The sequence below is a fragment of the Canis lupus genome, chromosome 12 (genome assembly GCF_003254725.2).
Source record: "Canis lupus dingo isolate Sandy chromosome 12, ASM325472v2, whole genome shotgun sequence".
Classification (NCBI taxonomy): domain Eukaryota; kingdom Metazoa; phylum Chordata; class Mammalia; order Carnivora; family Canidae; genus Canis; species Canis lupus.
This window is the reverse complement of record NC_064254.1, coordinates 57,850,766-57,876,811: the sequence shown is the minus strand read 5'-3', so window position 1 is coordinate 57,876,811 and position 26,046 is coordinate 57,850,766. Positions and strand designations below refer to the sequence as shown.

The following is a 26,046-nucleotide window of genomic DNA, read 5'->3' as shown; positions in this document are numbered from 1 at the left end:
GTCTATAGAGAGCACTTCAGAATTGCATCTCCCTCTTTTTCTTTTTTTATGCTGCAGTATATTTATTCATTTCATTTTTTCTCAATTTTTAATATTTTGAAGTGTAATTGACATAATAGTTTCAGATGTTCATTGGTTTGGCAGTGATATATATTCCTCAGTGCTCACTACAGTAAGTATAGTCACCATGTGTTACCATACAGCATTATTGCAATATTATTGACTATATTCCCTATACGATACTTTTCATCTCCATGACTTATTTTTTTATAACTGGAAGTTTTTAATTCTTAATCTTCTTTATCTATTATAAAATCTATAAGATTTTATTTATTTATTCATGAGAGACTGAAGAGAGAGGCATTGACATAGGCAGAGGGAGAAGTAGGCTCCCTGCAAGGAGCCTGATAAGGAACTGATCCTAGGACCCTGGGATCATAACCTGAGCCAAAGGCAGATGCTCAACCACTGAGCCATCAGGTGCCCCTTTTCCATTGCTTCCAACTGGTTTTTGTTTGTGTGTGTAAAGGCTATTGACTTCATTATATTTATGTATCGTATATTAAATTCTTTTATTATTTATAGTAGTTTTTCATTTCAGTTTATCCTTTGGGCTTTTCCAAGTAAAAAGTTTCATCATCTGCAAATGATTTTTATCTCCTTTATAATTTTTATACCTCTGAGATTTAATTTTCTATCAAATGCATTGACTAGAACATTAATACAGTGCTAAATGATAGTAATAAATCAAGGGATTTAATCTTACAATGTTTTTCTTCTTATATCTGTTAATATGCCTTGTATGAATAGATTTCCTAATATCCCTGCATTAGTAGAACAAAAATCTTTAAAAAATTTTTTATTTAAATTCAGTTAATTAACATATAATATATTATTGGTTTCAGAGGCAGAGGTCAGTGATTCATCAGTCTTATATAATACCCAGTGCTCATTATATCATATACCCTCCTTAATGTCCAACACCCAGTTACCCCATCCTCACCACTCCCTCCCCTCCAGGGCCCCTCAGTTTGTTTCCTGTGATTAAGAGTCTCTTATGGGTTTTTTCCTTCTCTGATTTCATCTTGTTTTATTTTTTCCTCTCTTTCCCTATGATCCTCTGTTTTGTTTCTTAAATTTCACATAAGAGTGAGATCATATGAAAATTGTCTTTCTCAGATTGATTTTTTAGAACAAAAGTCTTCATCATACTATAAATACTGTTCTTTTAACGTGCTTCTGTATTTTGAATTTTTTTCATACGTGATATGGTGTGTGTTGTATATATTCTCTGTCAGCTTTGGTACCGATATTATGCTTCATGAACATAATTTGAAAGTTTCCCCTTTTTATGTTCTGGAACATATGTTTAGTGGCATTTTTCTGTGAAATTGTTAGGGCTTGGAGCTTTTTGTAAGGAGTACTGTGTAACACCATTCTTCTCTCTCTGCCCATTCCCTGATCCCATGAAAGCTGGAAGATACTCTATCTCTTCTGGGCCTCATTTCCTGGAAAATTATCTAATTTTTTCTGAATTTTTCAAATGTAATTACATGAAAGTGGAGCAAAGTAGTCTCTTTCATGATTACTTAAAATGTCTTTGACTTTGTTAGTGGTTTCCTTCTTCTGAGGTACAATGTTAATGCTTTTCATCCTTACTTTGATTAAGATTGGCTAGTAGGTTTATCTGTCCCCCACCCAAAGAATCAGCTTTTGATTCATTGATTAATCTCTTCAATTTGTATGCTTTTATCTTCATTAACTCTTTTGTTGAATTTTGTTATTTACTTTCATTCAACTTTGATCTCCTTTTTCTAAATTTATGACTTGGCTACTTAACTCATTTGTTTTCATGCTTTTTAATTGATTTAAATATTTAAGGCTGTGAATTTTCTTCTGAACAGTGGAAAGTATCTGGATTCTGATATGTAGAATCTTTATTATTCTCTGGTAAGTCTGCAGTTTGAGTTTCCTATCTCTTTGATATGATTTTTTTCTTTAATAACAGAATTAGGTATCATTTTCACACCAGAGACTCCAGGTCAAACAGTGGTCTCACATACGAAAATCTGTGATTAAGACTTTACTTAAAAACTTTTGGAGGATAATTCACAAGCATTCTTGTCACTGCACTGCCAAAATGTGAATTAGGATTAAATTAATCCACTAAGTAGGGACATTATTAGTATAAAAGGTGATAATTTATTAGCTCAAATGTCTTTATTCTTGGAATATGATTTTATTTCATTCTGAAAGTTTTCTGGGATATTAGATCTTTCCTGAAACATACACAAGAGCTATGGAAACATAAATCTTGTCATTTCCTAAGAGCTGCTAAAGACATTAATAATTATTATTGACAACTGAATTCAAATAAATGATAACTAATCAAGATTTGGGGTATTCTTCTTGCTGTGGAAATTATTTGATGTTCTGGACTTTACTGATGTATGTGTATAAATAAAATAATCTACACGAAGGTCATAGTGACCAGTTTAATAGCTTTTTATATGTTAAGATTTTCTTCAATAGATAAGAAATTCCACATGGTGTCTTTGTTACTTTTTGTCCTGATTAAAATGATACATCATTTTAGGGACAGTGGCGGAGTGAGGGAGGGGAGGGAAAAGAGGGAGAACTTACTCTAAACCTGTAAGAATACATTCAACCATAGATTCTTACTAAATTCTTATTTGTTTTATAGAGAATACAAGCTAGCATTCTAAAAGCATTTAACAACCCAACTACTAAAACTGCTGATGAGGACACTAGAAAAAAAGTCAAAGGTATGTCGCTTCTTTCACTGTTAAAACTGTTCTCCCAAGGGGAAAAGAACTGAGCATTATGTGAACCAATTCTGTAAAATAGTGGCCTTAAATGGGGAATGTACATACTCCAGGGGCTATAAGATAGTCTAGTGAGTCATAGAAAATGTGAGAATGGGTCCATGTGAACTTTAAAAACCGAAACAAGTATCAGATATACGGATTGACACTGATACACTAATGTGGGGTTGAAAGTAGTACCCTCACTTGGAAGTTCAGTTTCATCATATTGTATCATTTTGCAGTTGGTATGTGCTTGGATAAGTGGATTTATGGATATTATATAGTTTTGACTAGTCAAAATGCTTAAGTCCAAAGATTCCTACAAGGCAACCATTTATTGGAGAAAGTACTAAATCAAGCATACATATCTACTTTACTCCTAGTGTCAGCTCTTCATCAGCCAAAGTATGAGGCAAAGCCAGTGATTATCTAATCAAAGCTGATCATTTATAATGATCAATATTTAAGTGTGGGCTTCTATGTCATAGTATGAGTGCTTTACCGTGTCCTAACTGTATATTCTGTCTTCAGATATTAACGGTAGTACAAAGGCATCATTTTTAGAAGATGATTTTTAGAAATATTATTTGCATTTTATTTATTTTCTTTTCTAACTTGTTTTTTGTAGTATTATATATACATAGTACATGTCTATAATTCATAAACAAATATACACGTTTTGATTGTACATGCCCAAACAGTATGCAGTTAAGGGTTCAAGGCTTTTTTTTTAATTAAAGTATAGTTGACACACAATGCTATATTAGTTTCATGTGAAGGGTTCAAGATTTTTTAAAATGTGGATTCTCAAGTATGCTTTGGGGTTTTTTTTTTGCCTGTTTGTTTTGAGATAGTGCCATCTAGTGCATGTTTAGAATAACTGCCCAGTTTTTCTTTCTGGTTTCCACTTTTGTATAATCTTTTCTATTTTCAATCCTTGTACAGTTTTCTTAATGAAACATATTAGTCACCTTAACTTCTAAATAGTTACTGTTATATTAAAAATGTTTATTGATATATCTAGCTATAAGCCGACTGTGTCATTAAGTGCTTCAAATAATGTTTTAAGCTGATTTTAAATGTTGTTTGTATGAAATTTGAAGTTAGAGATCCAAAAAAGATAGAAGCTTGAAAGAGGAGTGATGTTTGTTAATATATTTTCTTCTCATGATTTGCTGCAGAAAAAAAAGTTTTAAATGTCTATTAAAATAGAATAGTATGATGAAGCCTCGTGTACTCATCAGCCATTTCAAACTATATTGAATTCATGGTGTATTAATGTCCTATTTGGGCATAATTTTCTTTGATTTATAAATATTTCCCAAACAATAATTTTACCATTTTTATATCAAACTTACACACAAATAAATGAGTTCTTAATTGCCCAAATTAATTCTTTACACTATGCTGTGTTTACTTGTCTTCTACTCTGCTGTTTCCATAGTTATGGTTCAGGCATCTGTAGCCCTAAAAGTATTATCTTCTTTCTCATTCCTCTGCCTACCTCCACATTAGGCACAGAGACCTTAAAGCGTTTAATGGGAACAGTTGAGGTACGGTATGAACAGTGGTAATTGGTCTACTTATTTTGCCTCAAGTTTAAGAACAGTTCATTATTTCTTGAAGACTACTATAGTTGATAATCAAATTTTGCCTACAGAATTTTTAAGGAGAAAGACATTATAACATCATATAATAAAATATATTAATGTGGTACTGGACATCTGTCTCAGATTTCTTTTGAGTCAACAGAGAAAAAGCATGTTACATTGTTAGGCTGATGGCTGACGTATTTTTTGCATTAAAAAGTATTATTTTTACAGCGTATGGAAGAGAAGGTGTGAAAATGAACTTCATAGATCGGATCTTTATTGGTGAATTAACTAGCACAGTCATGTGTGAAGAATGTGCAAATGTAGGTGCTTTGGAATTCACTTCAACACGGAATAGATTACAGTCATATCATTTTTATTGTTTTCTTTCACATATAATCATCAGCATTTGTTTTTATTTGTGACAGATAACTACATAATAGTTTTTGAAAGTCGTTAGAGTATATCTTTACTCTCAGAGAAGAAACATAATTTATAACTTTTTTAAATGTTATTTTTCCTCTTAACAAACCTGTGAAGTTCTGCTGGAGGAATGTGTTAGCTACTTGTTTGGATTGAAATGCAAGAGAAACTTCTGGGAAGGGAGTAACTATGTTATATAATTATGCATTGCCCTAAAATGTGATTCTGATAGAAATAACTTAATGTGGTAACATAACTTAGGGTGATCTACCACATTTTATTTAAAGCTTTACACTTATATAACTTGATGTAGGTTCTGTAAAACTAGAAGTTTTTTGAAAGTACACACACCTTTGAATTAAATGATCATTTTTATTTTGAATGACATCCGTACTTTAACAACTTAAAATATATAAACATTTTTATAGGTTTTCAATTACTTGGCAAAGAATATTTCTGAAATTATATGGCTTAGAGTATGATAGGCGTCAACTTTTGTTAGATTTTGATCATAAAATGAATAGTCTTTATGTGCATTTTCCTGTCCCAGATTATAGAGTACCTTTCTTTTCTCTCTAGTCTTATAAAATGAGGATCATATGTTACATTTTCTTCTAGCTTGTCATGTTAAAGCACAGCACTTGTCAACATGATATTACTTAAGTTTCTAGTATATTCAACATAGAAGTTGATTTCTCTCTCACAAGCTAGAGAGAATCTTTTTAAACAGAATTAACCTGAAAGAATCTACAAAACACAGTCAAGCTCTCTGGCTTTTTTCTTCACGGCTTTTTAAAAAAATTGTTTTTAATGTTTCTATTTGATTTATGTTCTGACACAATTTCACCAAAAATAGGTTTATATTTTTAGTTAATCATTTTTATTAAACATAGTTTATTTTTAAGTTACTTTAAATATTATAAGTTAGTCATATTGGCAATATTATGAAATTCAACTGGGTTGCATATGTTGAGGTTTTGAGATATCTTGTTTTGATTAACAATATGTGCTGCTGTACCAAGTTAAAATCACTGTTTGTTCCAGGGATGTTTTTTAACTTGAAATTCTAAGTTGCCTGGGAAGTTTGATTTCTTTAAGATTTTACAGGACTACTTTGTATATATTAGAATTCTAACTGATTTTCTCAATATGTTTTCTTTTTAAGATCTCTTCAGTGAATGATCCTTTTATTGATATTTCACTTCCTATAATAGAAGAAAGGGTAAGGAGAAAAAAAGCTTAATAATGAGTCTTTTGTGAAGAGCATTTATTCATTCATATATTTAGACATTTGTTGAGCATATTACCGCATTATCTGAGAGTCATTTTTATATATAATACTGGCGTTCATATAGTATTTTTTTTAATTTTTATTTATTTATGATAGTCACAGAGAGAGAAATAGAGAGAGGCAGAGACATAGGCAGAGGGAGAAGCAGGCTCCATGCACAGGGGGCCCGATGTGGGATTCGATCCCGGGTCTCCAGGATCGCGCCCTGGGCCAAAGGCAGGCGCCAAACCGCTGCGCCACCCAGGGATCCCCATATAGTATATTTGATACTGGGATTTGTGTATATGTGCATGAGTTATGATATGGTTCTTACTCTCAGGGATTTCAAACCATTATGTTTTATAGCTTGAGAATTAATGTTAAGGAAAATGAGTTAGAAATTTTAAAAAGTAGATGATATCCAGAATTTATTTCCTAAAGAAGTTTTGTGTTATATGCATGGCATCTACATAGGTTTCAAAACCTGTACTTTTGGGAAGAATGAGTAAATGTAGAAGTTTGCAAGTGACAGATGATGGTCAGTACGGTGACACTGTTACCATAGAAACTACTCATCAACCCAGAGCCACCCAGTCTTCATCTAAAGATAAGGTAAGATTTATATGCATTTGTGAGACATCTGTTTTCTTAAACTTTTTAATAAAAGTTTCAAAAATATACAAAAATAGAGAAGACAGTATATAATAACCTCTCATGTACCTTTTTCTCAGATTCACAGTTATCAGATCATGACTAATCATATTTTGTCTATATCTATCCCACATTCTCCTTCTCTCCATCTCAGATTATTTTGAAATGATTCTAATATAAAAGATAAATAGTATTTTTAAATATATAACCATAGAACATTATCATACCTAAAAATATTAATGACTTTTTAATAGTGCCAACATCCAGTAATTAAATTTCTATAGTTGTCTCATAAACACCTTTTTTGTTTTTGCTTTTTAAGGTGTACTTGAATTTAGGATCTAAAAAAGATCCATAGATGGCAGTTGATTGCCATCTCTTAATAGCATGTTTCTTAGATGCTCTTTCAATCTACAGATTTCCCCTTCCCTTTCTTCCTTGTAATGTATTTGTTGAAGAAATCAGGTCATTTTTTTTTTTCAGTAATTTTTCACTTTCCCACATTCAACAGTAGTTTATTTTGCTATTGCATTTCCATGGTATTTACAGGTTTCTTTGTTTCCTTTATTTCCTCTCTAAGGCAGTTCTGTCTAAAAGCAATTTTAATTAGGTTCAAGTTCTATTATTTATTTGACTTTTGGAAAGAAAACATTTATTTAAAACTTTATTTATATATTTTTTAGGGTGGGGGTGGGACAGAGGGAAAAGAAGAGAATCTTAAGCAGGCTGGATGCCCAGTGTGAAGCCTGACAATAGGGCTCCATCTCTAACCCTGAGATCATGACCTGAGCTACAATCAAGAATCAGCACCCTGGGGATCCCTGAATGGCTCAGGGGTTTAGTGCCTGCCTTCAGCTGAGGGTGTGGTCCTGGAGACCCGGGATGAGTCCCACATGGGGCTCCCTGCATGGAGCCTGCTTCTCTCTCTACCTGTGTCTCTGCCTCTCTCTCTGTGTGTGTCTCTCATGAATAAATAAATAAAATCTTAAAAAAAAAAATTCTTAGGGATGCCTGAGTGGCTCAGTGGTTGAGCATCTGCCTTTGGCTCAGGGCCTGATCCCAGGATCCTGGGATCAAGTCCCACATCCGGCTCCCTGCATGGAGCCTGCTTCTCCCTCTGCCTGTGTCTCTGCCTCTCTCTCCGTGTCTCTCATGAATAAATAAATAAAACCTTTAAAAACAATTCTTAAGAAAGAATCAGCGCCTTATGGCAAGAAAACTTTTTTTTTTTTTTTTTTTTTTTTTTTTTTATGGCAAGAAAACTTTTAACTGGCTGTGTATACTGCCATCAAGGAGATGCATATAAGTTTGATGTCTAATCTTTGATGTCACCAGTCACTGATGACCATTGTCTAGACCCATTGATTCACTAAGGACACAACTGGTTGTTGAATTATCTCATAAAAACTTAAAGAAACCAATCTAAATTTGCGCTTTGCTTTTTAAAAACTTTTTTTTATGTGATTTGTAGGCAACTTGATACATAATCAGAATTAGCTTTTTTTTTTTAGTTTTTATTTATTTATGATAGTCACACAGAGAGAGAGAGAGAGGCAGAGACACAGGCAGAGGGAGAAGCAGGCTCCATGCACCGGGAGCCTGACGTGGGACTCGATCCCGGGTCTCCAGGATCGCGCCCTGGGCCAAAGGCAGGCGCTAAACCGCTGCTCCACCCAGGGATCCCAGATTTAGCTTTTTCTTTTTAGCTTTTTCTGTTAGCATGCTCAGTTTTCTTTCTTTCTTTCTTTCTTTCTTTTTCTTCCTTCCTTCCTTCCTTCCTTCCTTCCTTCCTTCCTTCCTTCCTTCCTTCCTTCCTTCCTTCCTTTCTTTCTTTCTTTCTTTCTTTCTTTCTTTCTTTCTTTCTTTCCTTTTTTATTTATTCATGAGAGAGAGAGACACAGAGGCAGAGACACAGGCAGAGGGAGAAGCAGGCCCCATGCAGGGAGCCCAAGGTGGGACTCGATCCCGGGTCTCCAGGATCACGCCCGGGGCCAAAGGCAGATAGATGCTCAACCTCTGAGCCACCCAAGCGTCCCTAAAGATTAATTTTTAAATTAGAACTATTTGTTACTCTATGTCTTAATGATCGTAGTTTAGGATTTCAGAGGCACTGGAGAAAACAGTTGTGGGACGTGTAAATGAGCCTTCCTGGCATTCATTTCCAGTAGTAGGCCACGAGATCCTCTTCTCTGAAAACACTGTCACTTGCAGGGTCAACTCGCCCGGGGCAGGCCCGGAGCCGCTGTCACCGGCGGGAAGCCCGAGGGCGCCGAGAGCCCCGAGGCCAGCGGCGGAGAGGCCGGCGGAGAGGCCGGCGCCTCGGAGGGCAGCGCGGACGCGGACAGCGAGGCCTCGGAGCCGAGCTCGAGCCCCGAGCGCGCCGGGCTGCTGCCGGGCCGCGGACCCCGCGGGAGCACCAGCGTGGGAGGGCGCCCCGCCGCGCCCCGGACCAGCCAGGCTGCGCGCGCGGCCGAGGCCCTCTCCGAGCTTCACTTGAGCGGCACGGTCACCGGACCTAGAGCGGCCCAGAGGGACGACCAGCCCCCGGATGCTCCAGACCTTTCGTGTTCGGAGGAGACGCACCTGTTGGCTCCCGGCCCCCAGGATGCTTTCCAGACCCTTTCTCACAGCTACGTGACCGCCTCCAGAGAATGCTCCGTGCAGTCCTGCCTCTACCAGTTTACCTCTATGGAACTGCTGATGGGGAATAACAAGCTTCTGTGTGAGAATTGCACTGCAAAGAAACAGAGGCACCGCAAGGCAACCAGTTGTGCAGGTGAGAATGTTTAGGGTTTTTTTTTTTTTTTTTTTTTAAGATTTTTATTTATTTATCCATGAGAGACACAGAGAGAGAGAGAGGCAGAAGGAGAAGCAGGCCCCACGCAGGGAGCTTGACACGGGACTCCATCCTGGGACTCCAGGATCGCGCCCTGGGCCAAAGGTGGCGCTAAACCGCTGAGCCACCCAGGCTGCTCAGTATTTAGGTTTTTAGTATTTGTGGGGTGTCCGATAGTCAGTGACCAGTGGGTTGTAGATCCCAAAGAGGGGAACCCAAGAACCTTGTCTCCACCCTTTAGCTGTTGGGAGGCAGGGATTATCTTTTTCATAGTTGCACCTCAGCCCTGAAGACAGTACCTGGACTTCTTAAATAGATGTTTGGTGAAGTAAATTGAACAGGAAGTCCCCACCTCGGCCTTGAAAACTGCAAATCCACAGAATCGTATTTCAGGGGGACTAGCTATCTGAAATCTTTTTTTCCAGAAGAAATTTCCCTACTGCATCTCTAGCCTTGATATGGAGAGAATGCTCCGATTCTTAGTGACTGGCTGTTTCAAAAGGCGGGCTTTATGATTATTCAGTTATGGTGAGGCCAACAGACCAGGAGACAGTTGCTCCCGATAAGATAGTTTGTTACGTACAGCTCAGAAGAAGAGGGAGCACCCCAAGCCATGCCATGCAGGGCCACATGGGGAAGCACCAGGGTTGGTCAGGAGGCAGAAGAGCTGAGGAGACATGGACAAGAGCCTTTGTTATGGTTTCAGGGGAAGGAATTGGAATCAACAAGTTTTAGGATTGATTGACTGGTGTTGAATAAATTCAGGCTCTGGGGCATTGTGGGTGGTCTCAGTTGTGTGTTCCAGGCCCTATTGGGATTTGGGCAGGTGGATGGTGGTCTAGAGTATCAGAACCCAATAATGGGGACCCCTGGGTGGCGCAGCGGTTTGGTGCCTGCCTTTGGCCCAGGGCACGATCCTGGAGACCTGGGATCGAATCCCACATTGGGCTCCTGGTGCATGGAGCCTGCTTCTCTCTCTGCACCTCTCTCTCTCTCTCTCTCTCTCTCTCTCTCTCTGTGACTATAATAAATAAAAAAAAAAAAAAAAAAAAAAGAACCCAATAATGGAGGGCATTGAGTATGGACTTTGGATTGGTTGGTTTGCATATGAAAGGTACATTTATATCGTTTATTATATCTAGGAGTTTGCTAGTTCTGCCAGAAGCCTTCCCTATAATATTAGCAAGGCCTCAGGTGTCAAAGTATCAGAATAAAGACGTGTTTAATACACTATGCTTAATACACTAGTAGTTAAAGAACTATCTAGATGAGAGAAGGAAGAAATACCACCTTACATTGATCCAAATTAAATACGCTGTTGACCATATTCAAATCCCATCCCAAGTACTTTCTAACAGCCTCTTACTGAAATGCCCTGCAGTTCCCATGCATGATACGTGATCTCCTTTCACTACGATGAGTAATGACCCAATTTTTTCAACTCCAGCGGTGTTTTTGGTGGTCTCTAGCTAGAGGGCATTGACATAAGTCACGATAGTCCATCTGCTTCCCAGCTCCCAAAATTTTGTTGCAAGTGTCACCTCCCCTATTCTTTGTCCTTGTGTGTGCTTTAAAAAAAAAAAAAAAAAAAACTATTCCATTTCAGTGGAGTTTTGGAATGGAGTATAGAGGCACCCCTGTAACCAGAGTCTAATTTCTTTTTTAATATTTTCAATGTTAAAATTTATTCAATACTATGGTATGATGGTTCTTTATAAATGGTAACTATATTATGTGGTATATAATGTATAAAATGAAATTTTAAAATAAATTATTATATTTTATTCAGAAAAGAAAGCTGAATCCATTTATACTAATGCCAGGAAGCAACTGCTCATTTCTGCTGTTCCAGCTATCCTAATTCTCCATCTTAAAAGATTCCATCAGGTAAAAAGTCCCTTTAGTAGCACTATAGTAATGTAATCATATGTTTTGCAGAGCCCTACATCTTGTAAAATGCCGTCAAGGATTAGACAGTAATTTTTTTATTTTTTTTATTTTTATTTTTTTTTGACAGTAATTTTTTTAATGTAAAAAATTGTCATATGGGATTTACTGCTTTTTCAGCCATAATAGTTTACTTTTCTAATTAATATCGCTTAATTCATAATACTCTATTTGATGATTTAGGTGGTAGGAACCTAAGTTGTGTGTGTGTGTGTGTGTGTGTGTGTGTGTATGGGAGAATGAAAAATAAAATTTATTAAGAATCCTTAGAAGCAGGTAAATAGCAAAGTGCACATAGGTTTCTGAGCTCTCATGATCCCAGTGGGTAGGGCTAAGTGGGCTGGGCATGGCTGGCTTGGACGAATACAAAAAGGGCTGCACAATGCAAATATAGGGTCTATGGTGAGAAGGGAACCTAAATGTTTTTCATGCGTCAGGTTTTCCCTCTATTTTTAGTGTTAATCCAATGCCTTGCCTTTTTTTTTTTTCTTCAAATTTGATGTAATGATTTTATAGTTTCTCTGAAAGAATAAAGAAGTAAAATACTAAAACATTTTGGAAAAAGTTAGAATGGGTGATTTTCTTTGACACCAGTTTAAAAATAAAATCATAGTAGTTAAAACAGTATGGTCAAGATTGTCAAAAAATAAAACATGCGTATTATTTAAAGCTCTTTTGTTATGATAAAGGAAGAATCTCAAATCAGTTGGGAAGGGGTAGATTAATTGGTTTTTAGTTTAAGTAATCTCCACACCCAATGTGGGGCTCAAACTCACAATTCCAGGATCGACCCCAAGAGCAAGAGTCCCTTGCTCTTCTAACTGAGCCAGCCAGGTGCCCCAAGGGGTAGATCATTCATTAAAGAATTTAGGAAAAAGAACTGAAATAAAAAATGTAAAGCTTCTTTCTATACCATGTATCAATAGTATTTCCAGATAAATATTTTAATCATATAAAACAAATCATCAAAAGACTAGAAGAAAACTTAAATGAATATTAATATTAACCTGACCTCTGGGAGGAAGGTTGCCTACATATAAAACCCATGAACTCTCAAGGGAAAAGATTAGGAGCTTTGATTATATATCTGCAACATTTCAGGTGGGCCACAGGAGGGAAGAGATTTTTCTCTACATACCTCCTTCCATATCCACAGAAAAATTAAACTAAATTCTTGATTTTTCTCTAGCCAAGAATGTGGAAACTCAGTGGAAGTGAAATGGCCGTGGAGGGCAGAAGCAGATATATCGTGTCTCATTACCTAAGAATGCCTAGTGAAGGGTGTACATGTTGTGTGAACAAGACAGGGTTGTGTCACATCTGAGAAGCTAATTTCATGATGTGCCACAGTTATTTTATATTTGGCACTTGCATCTCAATTTAGGAACTTACAGAAAGAATTCATTCACAGACTAATGAATAGTCTCGAGCTTATATATCAGTTTTGGATTATTCATTAGTCATTTTTTTATAGCTATTTAAAAAACCACTGAGATTCCTCTTTTGGATTTATTAACAAACACAATGCTTTAGATGAATAGTTTGTTGCATTAAAAATTGTTTTTTGGTCTTTTTAAGGCTGGCTTGAGTCTTCGAAAAGTAAACAGACATGTAGATTTTCCACTTATCCTTGATTTAGCACCGTTCTGTTCTGCTACTTGTAAGGTTAGTACGTTATTAAGATGTTTAATTGACTTGTAAATAATATGCTTAAAAAGTATTAGGCCTTTCCTTCCTTTTTTTCCTTTTATTTTCCTTCCTTCCTCCCTTCCTTCCTTCCTTCCTTCCTTCCTTCCTTCCTTCCTTCCTTCCTTCCTTCCTTCCTTCCTTCCTTCCTTCCTTCCTTCCTTCCATTAAGCTTCTCTGAAAGGGAATTTTTTTTTAAATAATTTATTTATTCATGAGAGACACAGAGAGGCAGAGACACAGGCAGAGGGAGAAGCAGGCTCCATGCAGGAGCCCAATGTGGGACTCAATCCTGGGACCCCAGGATTACGCCCTGAACCGAAGGCAGGCTCTAAACCGCTGAGCCACCCAGGTGTCCCTGAAAGGGAATTTTATAGTTAGTGAAGTTAAATCTGTAACATGGAACTTAACACAGTGAATATGACTTTTGTCCTTTGAGAGACAGAATGAGGGAAAGTTGAACAGATGTGTAAACCATGAGGCACGGTGGTCAGGAAGATAATGCTGCTTGTCAGTGCTACTGGTAGCAGAGAGTTGCTGAGGGAAGTAAGCAGATTTTGTGCCCTCTCTGTTCCTTGTGAATGACGTGGCTTAATGGACAACAGTTTTAGCATTTGTGGAGTTCATTCTCTTTTGTGAGTCAATATATACTCATGCATTGTTTTTCTTTTTTTTTTAATTTTTATTTATTTATGATAGCCACAGAGAGAGAGAGAGAGAGAGGCGCAGAGACACAGGCAGAGGGAGAAGAGGCTCCACGCACCGGGAGCCCGATGTGGGATTTGATCCCGGGTCTCCAGGATTGCGCCCTGGGCCAAAGGCAGGCGCCAAACCGCTGCAACCGCTGCACCACCTAGGGATCCCATGCATTGTTTTTCATTACATTTCATGTATACTGCTGAAAATAGCATACTTGTGAGCTGAGTATGATACTTTTTTTTTTTTTTTAAAGATTTTATTTATTTATTCATAGAGACACAAAGAGAAAGAGAGAGGCAGAGACACAGGCAGAGGGAGAAGCAGGCTCCTTGCAGGGAGCCCAACATTGGACTCCATCCCGGGTCTCCAGGATCACGCCCTTGACTGAAGGTGGCGCTAAACCGCTGAGCCATCCCGGCTGCTCTGAGTATGATACTTTAAAATTGGTAATACTTTATGGAATGCCTGGGTGGCTCAGTGGTTGAACGTTGCCTTCCGCTCAGGGCGTGATCCTGGAGACCTGGGATCGAGTCCCACATCAGGCTCCCTGCAAGGAGCCTGCTTCTCCCTCTGCCTCTGTGCTTCTCTCTCTCTCTGTGTCTCTCATGAATGAATAGTCTTTTAAAAAAAATAAAACTTATAATACTTTGATAATTAGGTATAGAAAGCAGGCTGGTTTATAATTGCTGTATTTACATGGAAGAACTGTGTAGGTGAGAGCAATGACTTTGCCTTCCTTGAGGGAACCAAATGTTATGAATGGGGTCACATATTGTTCTGTTCATGATTATTGGTTAGCAGTCTAGGTTGTGGTATGTAATGGAATGCTTACTGACCTTAATATTTTCAATACATTGATTCATCAAAACAGACATATCTTAAAAGCAATTATTTGGTGAATCCAATTTATCTGCTGTAGAGTACCAGCACCATCTATCAATTAACACTCAGTATTCATAGAACGTGATAATGTGGTAAACAAAATGAAATTTAACAAGCTGAAATTAAATTGAAATTTAACAAGTTTTTAAATTTATAAAAACACATTTTTAAAAGGTACTATTTATGGAGAATTACCAACATACACAAAAGTAGACAGAACAGTGCAGTGAACCTATATAGCATCCATCACCTAGCTCTAAAACCTTAGACACATGGCCAGTCCTACTGTATCCATACACCTACTACTTTCCCATATTATTTTCCTTACTATTTTCCCATATCAGGCATTGTTTCATTCATAAATATTTTACTATGTATCTATAAAAGATAAAAATCACTCCCTCCTCCTTTGTAAGAACATAACCACAATACCACTTTCACACTAAAAAAAAAAAGTTAACACTAATTCCTTCATATCATCTGATGTATATATTTCTAGTTGTCTTATGAAATTTTAAAAATAGTATCCAAGCAAGGGTTACACATGATTGGATAATGTATTTTAGTCTTTTTTAATGTATAGTTCCCCTCTCCCATCGCTCACCCCTTCTCTCTCTTGCAAGTTATTTTTTTAAGAAATGGAGTCCTCTTTCTGGTAGTTTCCATGGTTTAGATTTTGATTATTCCTCCCCTGTCCTCTTTATCCTACAACTAGATAGTTGGCTCTTAAGACGCTTGAACAGATTCAGGTTTGATGCTCTTTTTTCCCTTTTGCTAAGGCTATTTATAGGGCATGTTCTGTTTTTTTTTATCAGGTAGTACTTATGCCACTTATCTTTCTACGATACCAGCAACCAGTGCTGTTCAAATGCTAGATCCATGAGTTCATTAAGAATTATAGAATGGTGATATTTTAATTGTTACTCCTTCATTTATTAGCTGGAGCATTTCTATAAAGAGAAATTCCTTTAATCTATTCAGTTATCTTATAGTTTTTATAGAAAAGGCAAGATAAATATTCGATTCTTTCCCTGCCCCCCTTTAAACCAGTTTCAGAATAATGAATTAATTCATTAGCATTCTTAAACTATGATCAATTAATTTAGCATTACTAATTCATGGATTGGAATACATTAAATATGTTTCAACTTACTGTACTTTTTATTTATGGTCTAATATATTAGTATAATGTGGATCCATGTTTGGCTACTGAAAGCCACTTCCAGCTGGCTTCTGGGTTCTTTTGATGTGACCATAGTGGTTTCTCTCTGAACAATTATGCTACCAACTAGAATATATTAGTCACCTGTTTTAATTTTTAAATTTTCATTTTAGGGTTTGCTTTTTAAATTTAAACTTAAATTTTTCAAATTTTACAAAATACATAAAATATTTACATAGTTCCAAAATCAAATGTATAAAACAAGGTAAATTTAAATAAGGATAGCTTTTCTCCATGTCCATTCCACCTGTTTCTTCCTTCTCTTTATATATAACTATCTAAAAATTGTTTTATTCCTCTGTAATTTTTAAAAATATAAGCACATATATTTGTGTGTGTGTGTATATATATATGTGTGTGTGTGTGTGTGTGTGTGTATGTGCATCTTCACTCTTAAATAATCACAGCTTACAATATATATCTTTTTTTCTACCTTACTCTTAACATTATAGCATGGAGATTATTTCATAACAGTATTTTGAGATAGTCTGGCACTCTCTTTTTCAAGTACATAACTCAGTGCATCATAATTTATTCAACCAGTCCCCAATTTAATGACCAATTTATCTGGGTTTATTCCAGTTTATTTTTAATTAAAGTGTAGTTGACATACAATATATTCTTCTCAGGTATACAATATACAATATATGATCTAATATTTATATACCTTACAAAGTGATCACAATAAAGCTAGCTACCATCTGTCACCATGCAAAGTTGTTACAGTATTTTTTTTTGTTACAGTATTATTAAATGTATTCCCTGTACTATACATTACGTTCCCATGTTGCCAGTTTTTAATATTACAAATATTCCTGCATTTAGTAGCCAAAATAATAAATAGTATGTCTTTTTACAGTTTGCTCATATGCCTGTAAGATAGATCCTACAAATAGGATTGATAAATCCAAGAGTAATACCTGTGTAATTTAGCTAGATAACATGAAATACCTCTGCATAGGGGCTGTACGTTCCCACATGCAATGTGTGTGAGTACTTTTTTCCCTATAGCCCAGCCAACAGAAAATGCTGTCAGGCTTTTGCATTTTGCCCATCTAATACATGTGCAAACACATCTCAGGGTAGTTTTAACAATGCGTTTTTCTTAGTTTAAGCAGGACATAAGATTTGACTTAATTTTCCTTTTTATTTCACTATATATTACTAATTTCATTTTTTTCTTTGTCTAAAAGAATGTAAGTGTGGGAGATAAAGTTCTCTATGGTCTCTACGGCGTAGTGGAACATAGTGGCTCAATGAGAGGAGGTCACTACACGGCTTATGTGAAAGTGAGAACACCCTCCAGGAAATTATTGGAACATATCACTGGCGAGAAAAATGTACCTGGTATGGCATCCTAAGTTTATGTTCTTCTTAAAAAAACGAATGTATCCTTCCTTTTCTGGAAGAGGTAAGCTGTTTCATGGATACTGCAAGTGGATTCACTTTGTTAAAGTTAAGTGAAAAACACTTTTAGGAGTACTTAAATAATTGTAGAGAACCTTAAATATCATAAGACTGTACCCTTCTAGATGATGTGAAGTGACACTCTGTTTTTCAGGGTGTTAAGTCATTGAGTATTGCAGCGGAGTAGTAGCATTTTATTTAACAACAAAAGATTTTGAAGACCTAGCAGATCCTCAGAATAGAGTTGGGGTCGAAAATTTACAATCTTTGCCTATGGATCAGCAAGCTGACTTTGTTTTCCTTTTTCTAGTTCAGTGAAAATGATTATTTTCCTTGAGCAAATAAGTATTTACAAGTATATCTAATGTTTCACTAGGTTTTTAGAGTGAAATGATAACTGGGATGCCTGGATGGCTTAGTGGTTGAGCATCTGCCTTCGGCTCAGGATGTGTTCCTGGGGTCCGGGGATCGAGTCCCACATCGGGCTACCTATGGGGAGACTGCTTCTCCCTCTGCCTATGTTTCTGCCTGTGTGTGTGTCATGAATAAATAAAATCTTTTAAAAAATGAAATGATATTAATATTAATGCTTTGAAAGAGTTAGTTGATTTTGGAAGATTTTTAACACAAGAAGAAATACACACAATAAGATCTAGCATTAGATAAATATAGCTTGTGATGAATATATTGTTGTTTATAATGTGGAAAAAGAATATATTTATTGTAAAATTATCCTTCTTTTTGCCTTGTTAGGTTTGAAAGAACCTGATGGTGAATCAGCAGACCAGTGGGTCCATGTTAGTGACACTTACGTGCAGGTGGTTCCAGAATCAAGAGCACTTAGTGCACAAGCATACCTTCTTTTTTATGAAAGGATATTATAATTATCTGTTAATAATTAGTGGCAATGATTATTTAGGTCACTTTTGTTTAAATGCTGCAATGATAACCATAATGCATAATGTGCCTTTGTAGTCTTTTCTGTAGAAATAGCATGTAGATGCTCCTGAAGATTTTTACCATTTTGGTGTTTTTTTAAAGCAAATTAAATTTACTCAATGCTTTCAAATGTATATTCTTAAAATATATGTGAACACATGTTTTTAAGGAATATTTGTCCTGGACAAACAGCCCAGATTTTGAGCAGTAAAGGAAACCTCCTTATAATGTGGCTTATTACTCCAAACATCCAGAAATGATGCTGGCTAATCAAATTGTTCTTTAAAACAGTGTTTACTAAATGTGAGTCACATACCACCATTCTCATGTCCTATATATGTGTGTATATTATCTCCTATGCCATTGTTTACTTATTTTTAATCTTCTTTTTTAGCCTTACATTTTTAAACATAGCCTTGTTTTGAGTATCCACATTTTATGTGCTAGTCACATTATTTTTAATAAACATTAACATAAATATGTAACTATTGAAGAAAAATTGTTCACCCATGTACCACTCCACTTAAAATCATCTCAGGGCTGTCCAGTGGTGTATGTATACCACTGTGTGGGAAACACTGGTATAACATATACAGTAGGCACAGTGACCTCATCATATTTTGTGTGATTCAGCCATATAAAATGATACCACTGTAGCTTCAATCATAGGGGTCTACAAGTAATTTATTGATTAGCTTATTGCTTTCAGGTTTTGAGAACTAGAAAAAATATTGAAACATATCAACATATTGTTTGCAGCCTATTCATGATGAAGTTGAAGATAATTTGCATGTAATTAGCCAAAGTCATAATATAATTATTGATAATTGTAACATGCAGAATTGGTAAATAGACCATTGGATACCTTTGAAATATAAATTACCAAATTATATTTGTAAAGGACAGAGAATTATGTTCTTATTATACTTGACAGGGAAATATGCATTTTCTAGTTCTGTAGGTCAGTAAATATTAAACATGGTTTTGAGGTTTGAGATCACTTTTCCTTGTCATTTACAAGCATCAATAAGTTCAAGTGGGTCTAGCTTATATTTTAATGGGGTGTAAAAGTTGGCATTTCAGATTTTAAGTAATTAAATAATAGCAAAAATATGATAGTTTACCCCCCCCAAATACAAATTATTAAACTGTCAAAACTTGACATGAAAATATTACTATTACTTAGGCTTAAAATTTTTTAAAACATATGGCTACTTGGGTCTGACATTACTGAATCAAAACACATAACTGCATGGTTCAAACATCCTAATCATTAGTGCCAACACATCATATACAGGCAGCTACTTACTGGATAAGTGCCTAGCTCCAGTTCATTCTCCTCTTAGGAAGGAAGGATAAGAATAGTGGCTGTAGAAAATTTTAACCAAATCTCTGAGCCTTCGTAACATTTAAGGTTGTATAACATTGTCAGGTTTGCTAGTGCTGTCTTTTAATATGTGAATGAGTGTTGAAGATTAGTGTGATTAGTGTTCAAGATGGCAATAATATACAAAACTCAGAGCTTAAAAATATCAGTGCACAAAATCTATTTTTAAGGTATTGAAATTTCAGTAAGAGTGTTTTCTTGATTTTTAACTTGAAATATGGAGAGATATATCTTTATAAATTAAAATCTGCAAACTCAGGTTGTGTCCTGGAAAAAGTAGCTTAAGCTGTTTAAATTAAAGTGTTTTATGTTGGTTTTTTTTTTTTTTTTTTGGAGGTAAATAAGTGTTTTATGTTTAGTTGTAATCCACTAAAATTGAAGTTTTCAGTACCAGAGCAGTCAACTTTTTGGAAAAATAGTAGTTAAATCTCTGTATTCAAGTTAGGCAAGGCATATTGGTAATGGCAATTACCATCCTTTCCCCCAAATGTAAATATTAAGTCACCTCATTTTTCTCCTAAAAAAAGATACCATTTTGAGGCATATATTTTTCATTGGGTGGTCACCTGTTTTCATTGATAGATGGATAGACAAAAGAAAAAGTGAGAGGGGAGAGAAGGAAAGACAGGGAAAAGAAGAAAACAGGATAGGAAAGAAACAAGAACATTCTTTTCTGTTGCCTCTTGGCTTTATCCTTCCTTACACAGCTAAAGTCAGCGATGGTGAGATAGGCGAGGGCAGGAATCAGGTCAAGTCTCTTTTCATTAATAGGATGCCAGGAAATGGACCAGTACTGTATTTATCAAAGAGGAGACCTTTTGACCTTTATTCTGAGTACCAGTTAACAGTGATTGTTCATTGAGTGATACATTGTAGCTTCAGAACATTACTTCCATACTCAAGTAATGCAATAGTTTTTATGCTTAATCTCACATTTATTCATGAAATATGTATTTTTGAATACCTACTATGGATCAGGGGCTGTGCTGACACTATTTTAACATGTTTTAATATGGAGAGGCCTATATATATTTTAGACATTATTCCAGAAGTAAAATGCAAAGAAGAAAGTTTATTTTCATTTCATGGTAAAAAAAAAAAAAAAAAAAGCAGAATCTGAAGTCTATTTTTTTTTTAATGGCCTAGAGTTTATGAATATTTTTCAGGGTCTGCTGGTAATGGAATAAATTTGATTTTGATATCTAAGAATTTCCTAAAGATTTGTAATAGGGAAGGTATGTCAAGTGACACATGGGCCTACATTTAAATTTTTGCTTTTATTCTGAACATTTTGAAAGTACATATGCAGGGGTATAAAATTGTGGAGCTTCTATAATGATAGTTTCTAGATAACCTCAGGAAACCATACAAATAAGTGAGAAATGTTTACAGGTTCTTGAAACAACTACAGTAGTGCTTGGCCAATCAGAAGTTTCACTAACTGTATATAGAAACTATTTTACAGGGTATGTCTAGTCCCAGTTTCCTCTAGTTTTTCCTATTTAAGATGATGAAATTTTGATTGTGTCAATTATGTGAATATTTTTTGGCATAGCCAAATATGTCTGTATTTAAGATTCTGTTATTTAATGTTCTTAAAACAGATGTGAAAACCACCTTTTTGGGTGGCAAGGAGACTGGTAGTTGGTGTCAGTTCCATGAGTTGATTCCTGTTTTCTTATTTTAAATGCTCCAACAGCTATTTTACTATATATAATAGCTCCTAGTTCGCATGTACGGTGCGTTTAGTCAGTGATTTTACACAATAGCTGAATAAAATTTCCTGAAGATTAAGCTGTGAAATGTATCACTTTCATCCAATTTTTATAGTACAAAATAACATTCTACTTTTCCTAAAATCATATTCATAATCTGCATGTTACCTGATCAAATAAACTTAAACCAAATATGTTATGTGCAATAAAATTATATAATGCATTTAGAAAGATGATTTTTAGATATATAAAATGTTTTGGTTCATGTAGAAGTCATCAATTCAAATGTTTAAAAGATAAATGACTATATTTTAAATTTTGAGTAATGCTGGTTATATAGCATTCCCACTATTTTATCTTTACTTTTTTGCAGTGTTTTTAGAAAATCACTATGTAACTTATTGAGCATTATTTTGATGTTACTGTATAAAAATGGATAATAAACATTAAATTATTTCACAATTGGTCCTGGAGTTTTTGCAATTCACATTATTGATATTTATCAACACTATTTCCTTATCTAGCTGTACATTCAAAATATCCTTTGCATTTTAGAAATTATTTCAGAGCAAAATATCTTATTATAGTCATTTTCACTCAAATTTCAGTATCTACCATGGCTGAGTCTTCATCCTTTCAGATGTTTCTCAAAATGTTTGGATTATTTAGACAGGATAATTTATTAGAAAATGTTTCATCTACCTGTTTGGATTTAAACTCTTTGGGTCATGAAGCTCTTTGAGATTAGAATTAAAGTTATAGACCATCTTTCATTTGCACAATAATTTAATAAGTATTTATCAAAGCTATGAGTTGGGGAAAGGAGGAGGGTTTTAATTTGGAGGCCCTCTCTTCACTTTTGTTCATGACAATGTAGAGGTTGGGTAGGGACATTTTGTCAGTTATATAGTCTCAGAAAAACATATAACCCAGATTTTTGTATGTAATTTCAGAGGTTTCATGGACCCTACTCCCCAAAGCCATTTTCATACATTTATAAAGTTGCACTCAAGCAGAAATAGCCAAAATGTTTGCATTCCAATATATATTAAGACAGCCTAGTTTTTGCTATGGTAACAAGTTAACTCCACACTTCCCATTATTTCTTCCTCATCCAAAGTACCCCCTGTGAATCTGGTCTGTACAACCAACTGTTTTCCAGTTGATGATTTTGTAATCCAGGGTTTTATATTGTGCTTCTATCATTTTAACACCAGGTCTCCCTACTCTAGCAGGGGAAAAGAGCATTAAACAGTCATCAGCAATTAAATTCATCTTGGATGTCGCACAACCCATTGGCCAGAAAGTCACATGGCCCTGTCTAGTTGCAAAGAGGGATGGGTAGGATGAGTAAAAAAGGGTTAGTCTCCCAGGGAGGCCTGGGTGGCTCAGCAGTTGAGCATCTGCCTTCTGCCCAGGGCATGATCCTGGGGTCCCAGAATCGAGTCCCGCACTGGGCTCCCTGCATGGAGCCCGATTCTCCCTCTGCCTATGTGTCTGCCTCTCAATTTCTGTGTCTCTCATTATTAAATAAATAGTCTTAAAAAAAAAAAAAAGTCTCCCATGGCTGTCTTGTTTCACTTAGCATAATCTTTTCAGAGTTCATCCACAGGGTAGTATGTATCAGAATTTGTCTTGAAGGCTAAATAACATTCCATTGTATGTACGTATATACCACAGCTTTAAATACTTTTATTCTTAAATGTTAAGATGAATGTTATGTGGAATTTAGCACTAAAGATTCATGTCTTGAATGATAGGGATACTTCCAAATTCTGCATCTTTTCCACATCTTAATTTTTTTCCCATTTAATTTTGAGGCTAACTCGATTCCACAATCATGCAAAGTACTAACTTGAACATACCCTCCCTTTGAATTTTCTAGTTCAAACAATGCAAACAGGGGAAGTTCATGAAAATTTAATTTACGAAGTTGGCTAACCTATTAGTTCTAAACAGCATATTGCCAAGACTGGCAAGGTGGTGGCTGCTTCAGCACTTTCGATCAAGGTGTGAAATGACCAGACTGCAGTAGAAAACGTACACAATTGCTATTCAAACAGACATTTTAATACAGAAACATTCTGAAAGTTTGTGGTGTTGCAATACGTATATGTGTGTGATGTTTCCTTCAGATCCTAGCATTACCCAGCAATCCTAGATGACAGTGGTGAGGCAAGGGAAAGTGGGACTATAAAATTCATTTCCCAACTTGTTAACGAGGGATTGCTTAAGTGTCTTGAGTTGGCACCAGGAACAAACCATGAGGTATTTAATAATTATCTCCATTTGACAATGGGTCTCCAAAATGATTGGGATTGTTCAATATTCAGCCCTTTGACAAATGGAAAAATTCTTATATGGGGGCACCTGGGTCTGTTAATCATCTGCCATCTGCTCACACCATGATTCCTGCCCAGGAGTCTGCTTCTCCCTCTCCCCCTGCCAGTCCCCCCTGCTTGTGCTCCCTCTTCCTAATATAAAATTAAAAAAAAAAACTTCTATGATAAGCAGTATGCTAACTGGTTGGAGAGCAAAGATGGGGGCAGGGTAACAGTACCAGAAAATTTCTTTAACTAGGGAAACAGGCAATTACAACATGATTATAGGATGTAGGAAAGTGTGATAGTTTCAGTAGGGGAATCAGGTTTCGCAGAGCACTTTTTCTGATTAGAATGTTTCTCAGAGGGGTCCTGGGGGCCTTCAGTGTCTGACTTTAGCTCAGATGATCTTGGGGTCCTGGGGTGGTGCCCCTAGTAGAGCTCTGTGCTCACTGGGGAGTCTGCTTGAGATTCTCTCTTGCCCTCAGCCCCTCCCCCACTCATGCACATGCACACACACACACACTCTCTCTCTCTCAATCATTTAAAAAAAGAATTTCTGGGCAGCCCGGGTGGCTCAGCGGTTCAGCACTGCCTTCAGCCCAGGGCATGACCCTGGAGACCCCGGATCGGGTCCCACATCAGGCTCCCTGCATGGAGCCTCTGCCTGTGTCTCTGCCTCTCTCTTTCTCTCTGTGTCTCATGAAAAAAATCTTTTTTTTTTAAATAATAAAAACAAAAAAATAATTTCTCAGAGAAACAAATTTGAAAATCAGGCCCTGTGCAAAAAATCTGGAAGACAAAGTCACAGAGCAAAAATCAGAGAGAACCACTTGATAAAATGTGGTATATGTCTTTTTTTTCCCCACAATTTTGGTTTTAAAAATCTATTAGACTACTTGGGTAGTCTTTTTCTGTGCTAAGTGAAAATTAGGGAAAAGGGCTAAAAGAATGAGTCTTTTTTTGCTTCCCGTAGTAATAATATTCATGCACTCCCATCATGGTGTTGCCAGGTGTGTGATCTCTAAGAGTCTCTCCCAAGATAAATTTTTATTGCAAAGGCCACTTGGGTTTGAGGACCGGCACGTCTTTTCAGCTAGGACTTTCTTCTCATGCTCATCCAGGGCTATCTCGGTTTCAAGGGTTTTATTAAGGAAGACGGAATTTCATGCAAGTGGCGTCTATATCCTCACATCCATATCTATCTAGATGCACTTCATTTTATTCTGCTGTAATTTGCCTTTTTTTTCCCCCTCCACACTTCCCCAGTGAAATAACCCTGTTTACTCTTGAGTTCCGCAAAAGTTTCACGTTCCTCTCCAGGAAGGCACTTTCCAAGATTTTGTTGAGAAATATACACTGTATCTCCGTGATGATCTTGTTTTCTTGTATGACTTGTAGCTCCTGGCCCGGAAACAGATCCTTTCGAGACCTTAAAAGTCGTTCATATTAAAAAAATTAAAAACGCGGTGCAACCGCAGCAATCAGGGAGGCCATCTTGCAGGCGAGAGAAAGGAGGCAAAAGGACAGAAACGGATTTCCCCACTCCCCCCGCCCAAGGGTCACGGGTAAAGAACGACATGTCGGGACTAACCGGGTGACGCAGAGCCGAGTAAATGTCGCCAGGAGGGGGCGCGATGTCCCGAGGTTAACAAAGAGCAATCGCCGCGGGTCCAGGGAAGGTCTACGGCAGTCGCTCCCGTCCGGTCTCCCCGAGGCGGAGCCCGTCAGCAACGCTCCCTGACACCCCAGCGCTCCACGAGTCCCGACCAGAAACGCGCCGCTGTGGGCTTTACGTAGCAACTCGCCCGAGTTGGTTAGGTTTGACCCTGACGCCCCTCCGTAGTCTGAAAGTAGCGCCGCGACTTCAGCCCCCTTTTCCGAAGCGAAAATGCTCCTGGCGGGGAACTTAACTTCCCCTATGAAGGAGGCTCACGTTGCCGAAGTAAAAATAAATAAATAAATAAATAAATAAATAAATAAATAAATAAATAAATAAATAAATAAATTTGAGGGCGTTCTGTACTGACCGCTTAAGCTCCTGGCCTTCTGACCATTGTAAAACTGAAAATGGGTTTCAGCATGATTCGATTAAGAGGTGTCCTACAGGAATGTTCAGACACTTGCATGATGGGGACTACTTAGTCCCGGCGGTTTTGCCCAAAACAAAGATGGCATCGAGGCAAGTAAATGGGGGAATAGTCACGTGCTCAAAGACCAGGATGGGGGGCAATATGGCTT

General features: G+C 36.6%; 1 protein-coding gene and 1 long non-coding RNA gene across 9 annotated transcripts in view; one reads left to right on the top strand and one right to left on the bottom strand.

The window, feature by feature from the left end:
• USP45 (ubiquitin specific peptidase 45) overlaps window positions 1–20,903 on the top strand; it is a 72,444-nt gene extending 51,541 nt beyond the window's left edge. For 3 of the 7 annotated variants that reach the window (XM_049092408.1, XM_035698186.2, XM_025444573.3), the window contains 9 exons: window positions 2,705–2,786; window positions 4,652–4,743; window positions 6,009–6,065; window positions 6,588–6,725; window positions 8,976–9,540; window positions 11,390–11,487; window positions 13,126–13,212; window positions 17,230–17,383; window positions 18,197–20,903. In XM_049092408.1, coding sequence (XP_048948365.1) covers window positions 2,705–2,786; window positions 4,652–4,743; window positions 6,009–6,065; window positions 6,588–6,725; window positions 8,976–9,540; window positions 11,390–11,487; window positions 13,126–13,212; window positions 17,230–17,383; window positions 18,197–18,327 — 1,404 coding nt within the window. In that variant the 3' untranslated portion in view covers window positions 18,328–20,903. Of the gene's footprint in view, window positions 1–2,704; window positions 2,787–4,651; window positions 4,744–6,008; window positions 6,066–6,587; window positions 6,726–8,975; window positions 9,541–11,389; window positions 11,488–13,125; window positions 13,213–17,229; window positions 17,448–18,196 lie in introns of all 7 variants that reach the window. The other 4 variants (XM_035698187.2, XM_035698188.2, XM_049092410.1 and 1 more) reach the window with 2 other exon arrangements.
• Window positions 20,904–23,532: 2,629 nt separating this feature from the next.
• Window positions 23,533–26,028, bottom strand: LOC112658654 (uncharacterized). Of its 2 annotated transcripts, XR_004804472.2 has the most exons (3): window positions 25,836–26,028; window positions 25,400–25,736; window positions 23,533–25,237 (listed from the first exon to the last, which is right to left on the bottom strand). It is a non-coding gene; the product is annotated as an uncharacterized LOC112658654 (long non-coding RNA). The 2 variants fall into 2 exon arrangements; XR_003135865.3 differs by having other exon boundaries at window positions 25,400–26,028.
• Window positions 26,029–26,046: the final 18 nt, after the last annotated feature.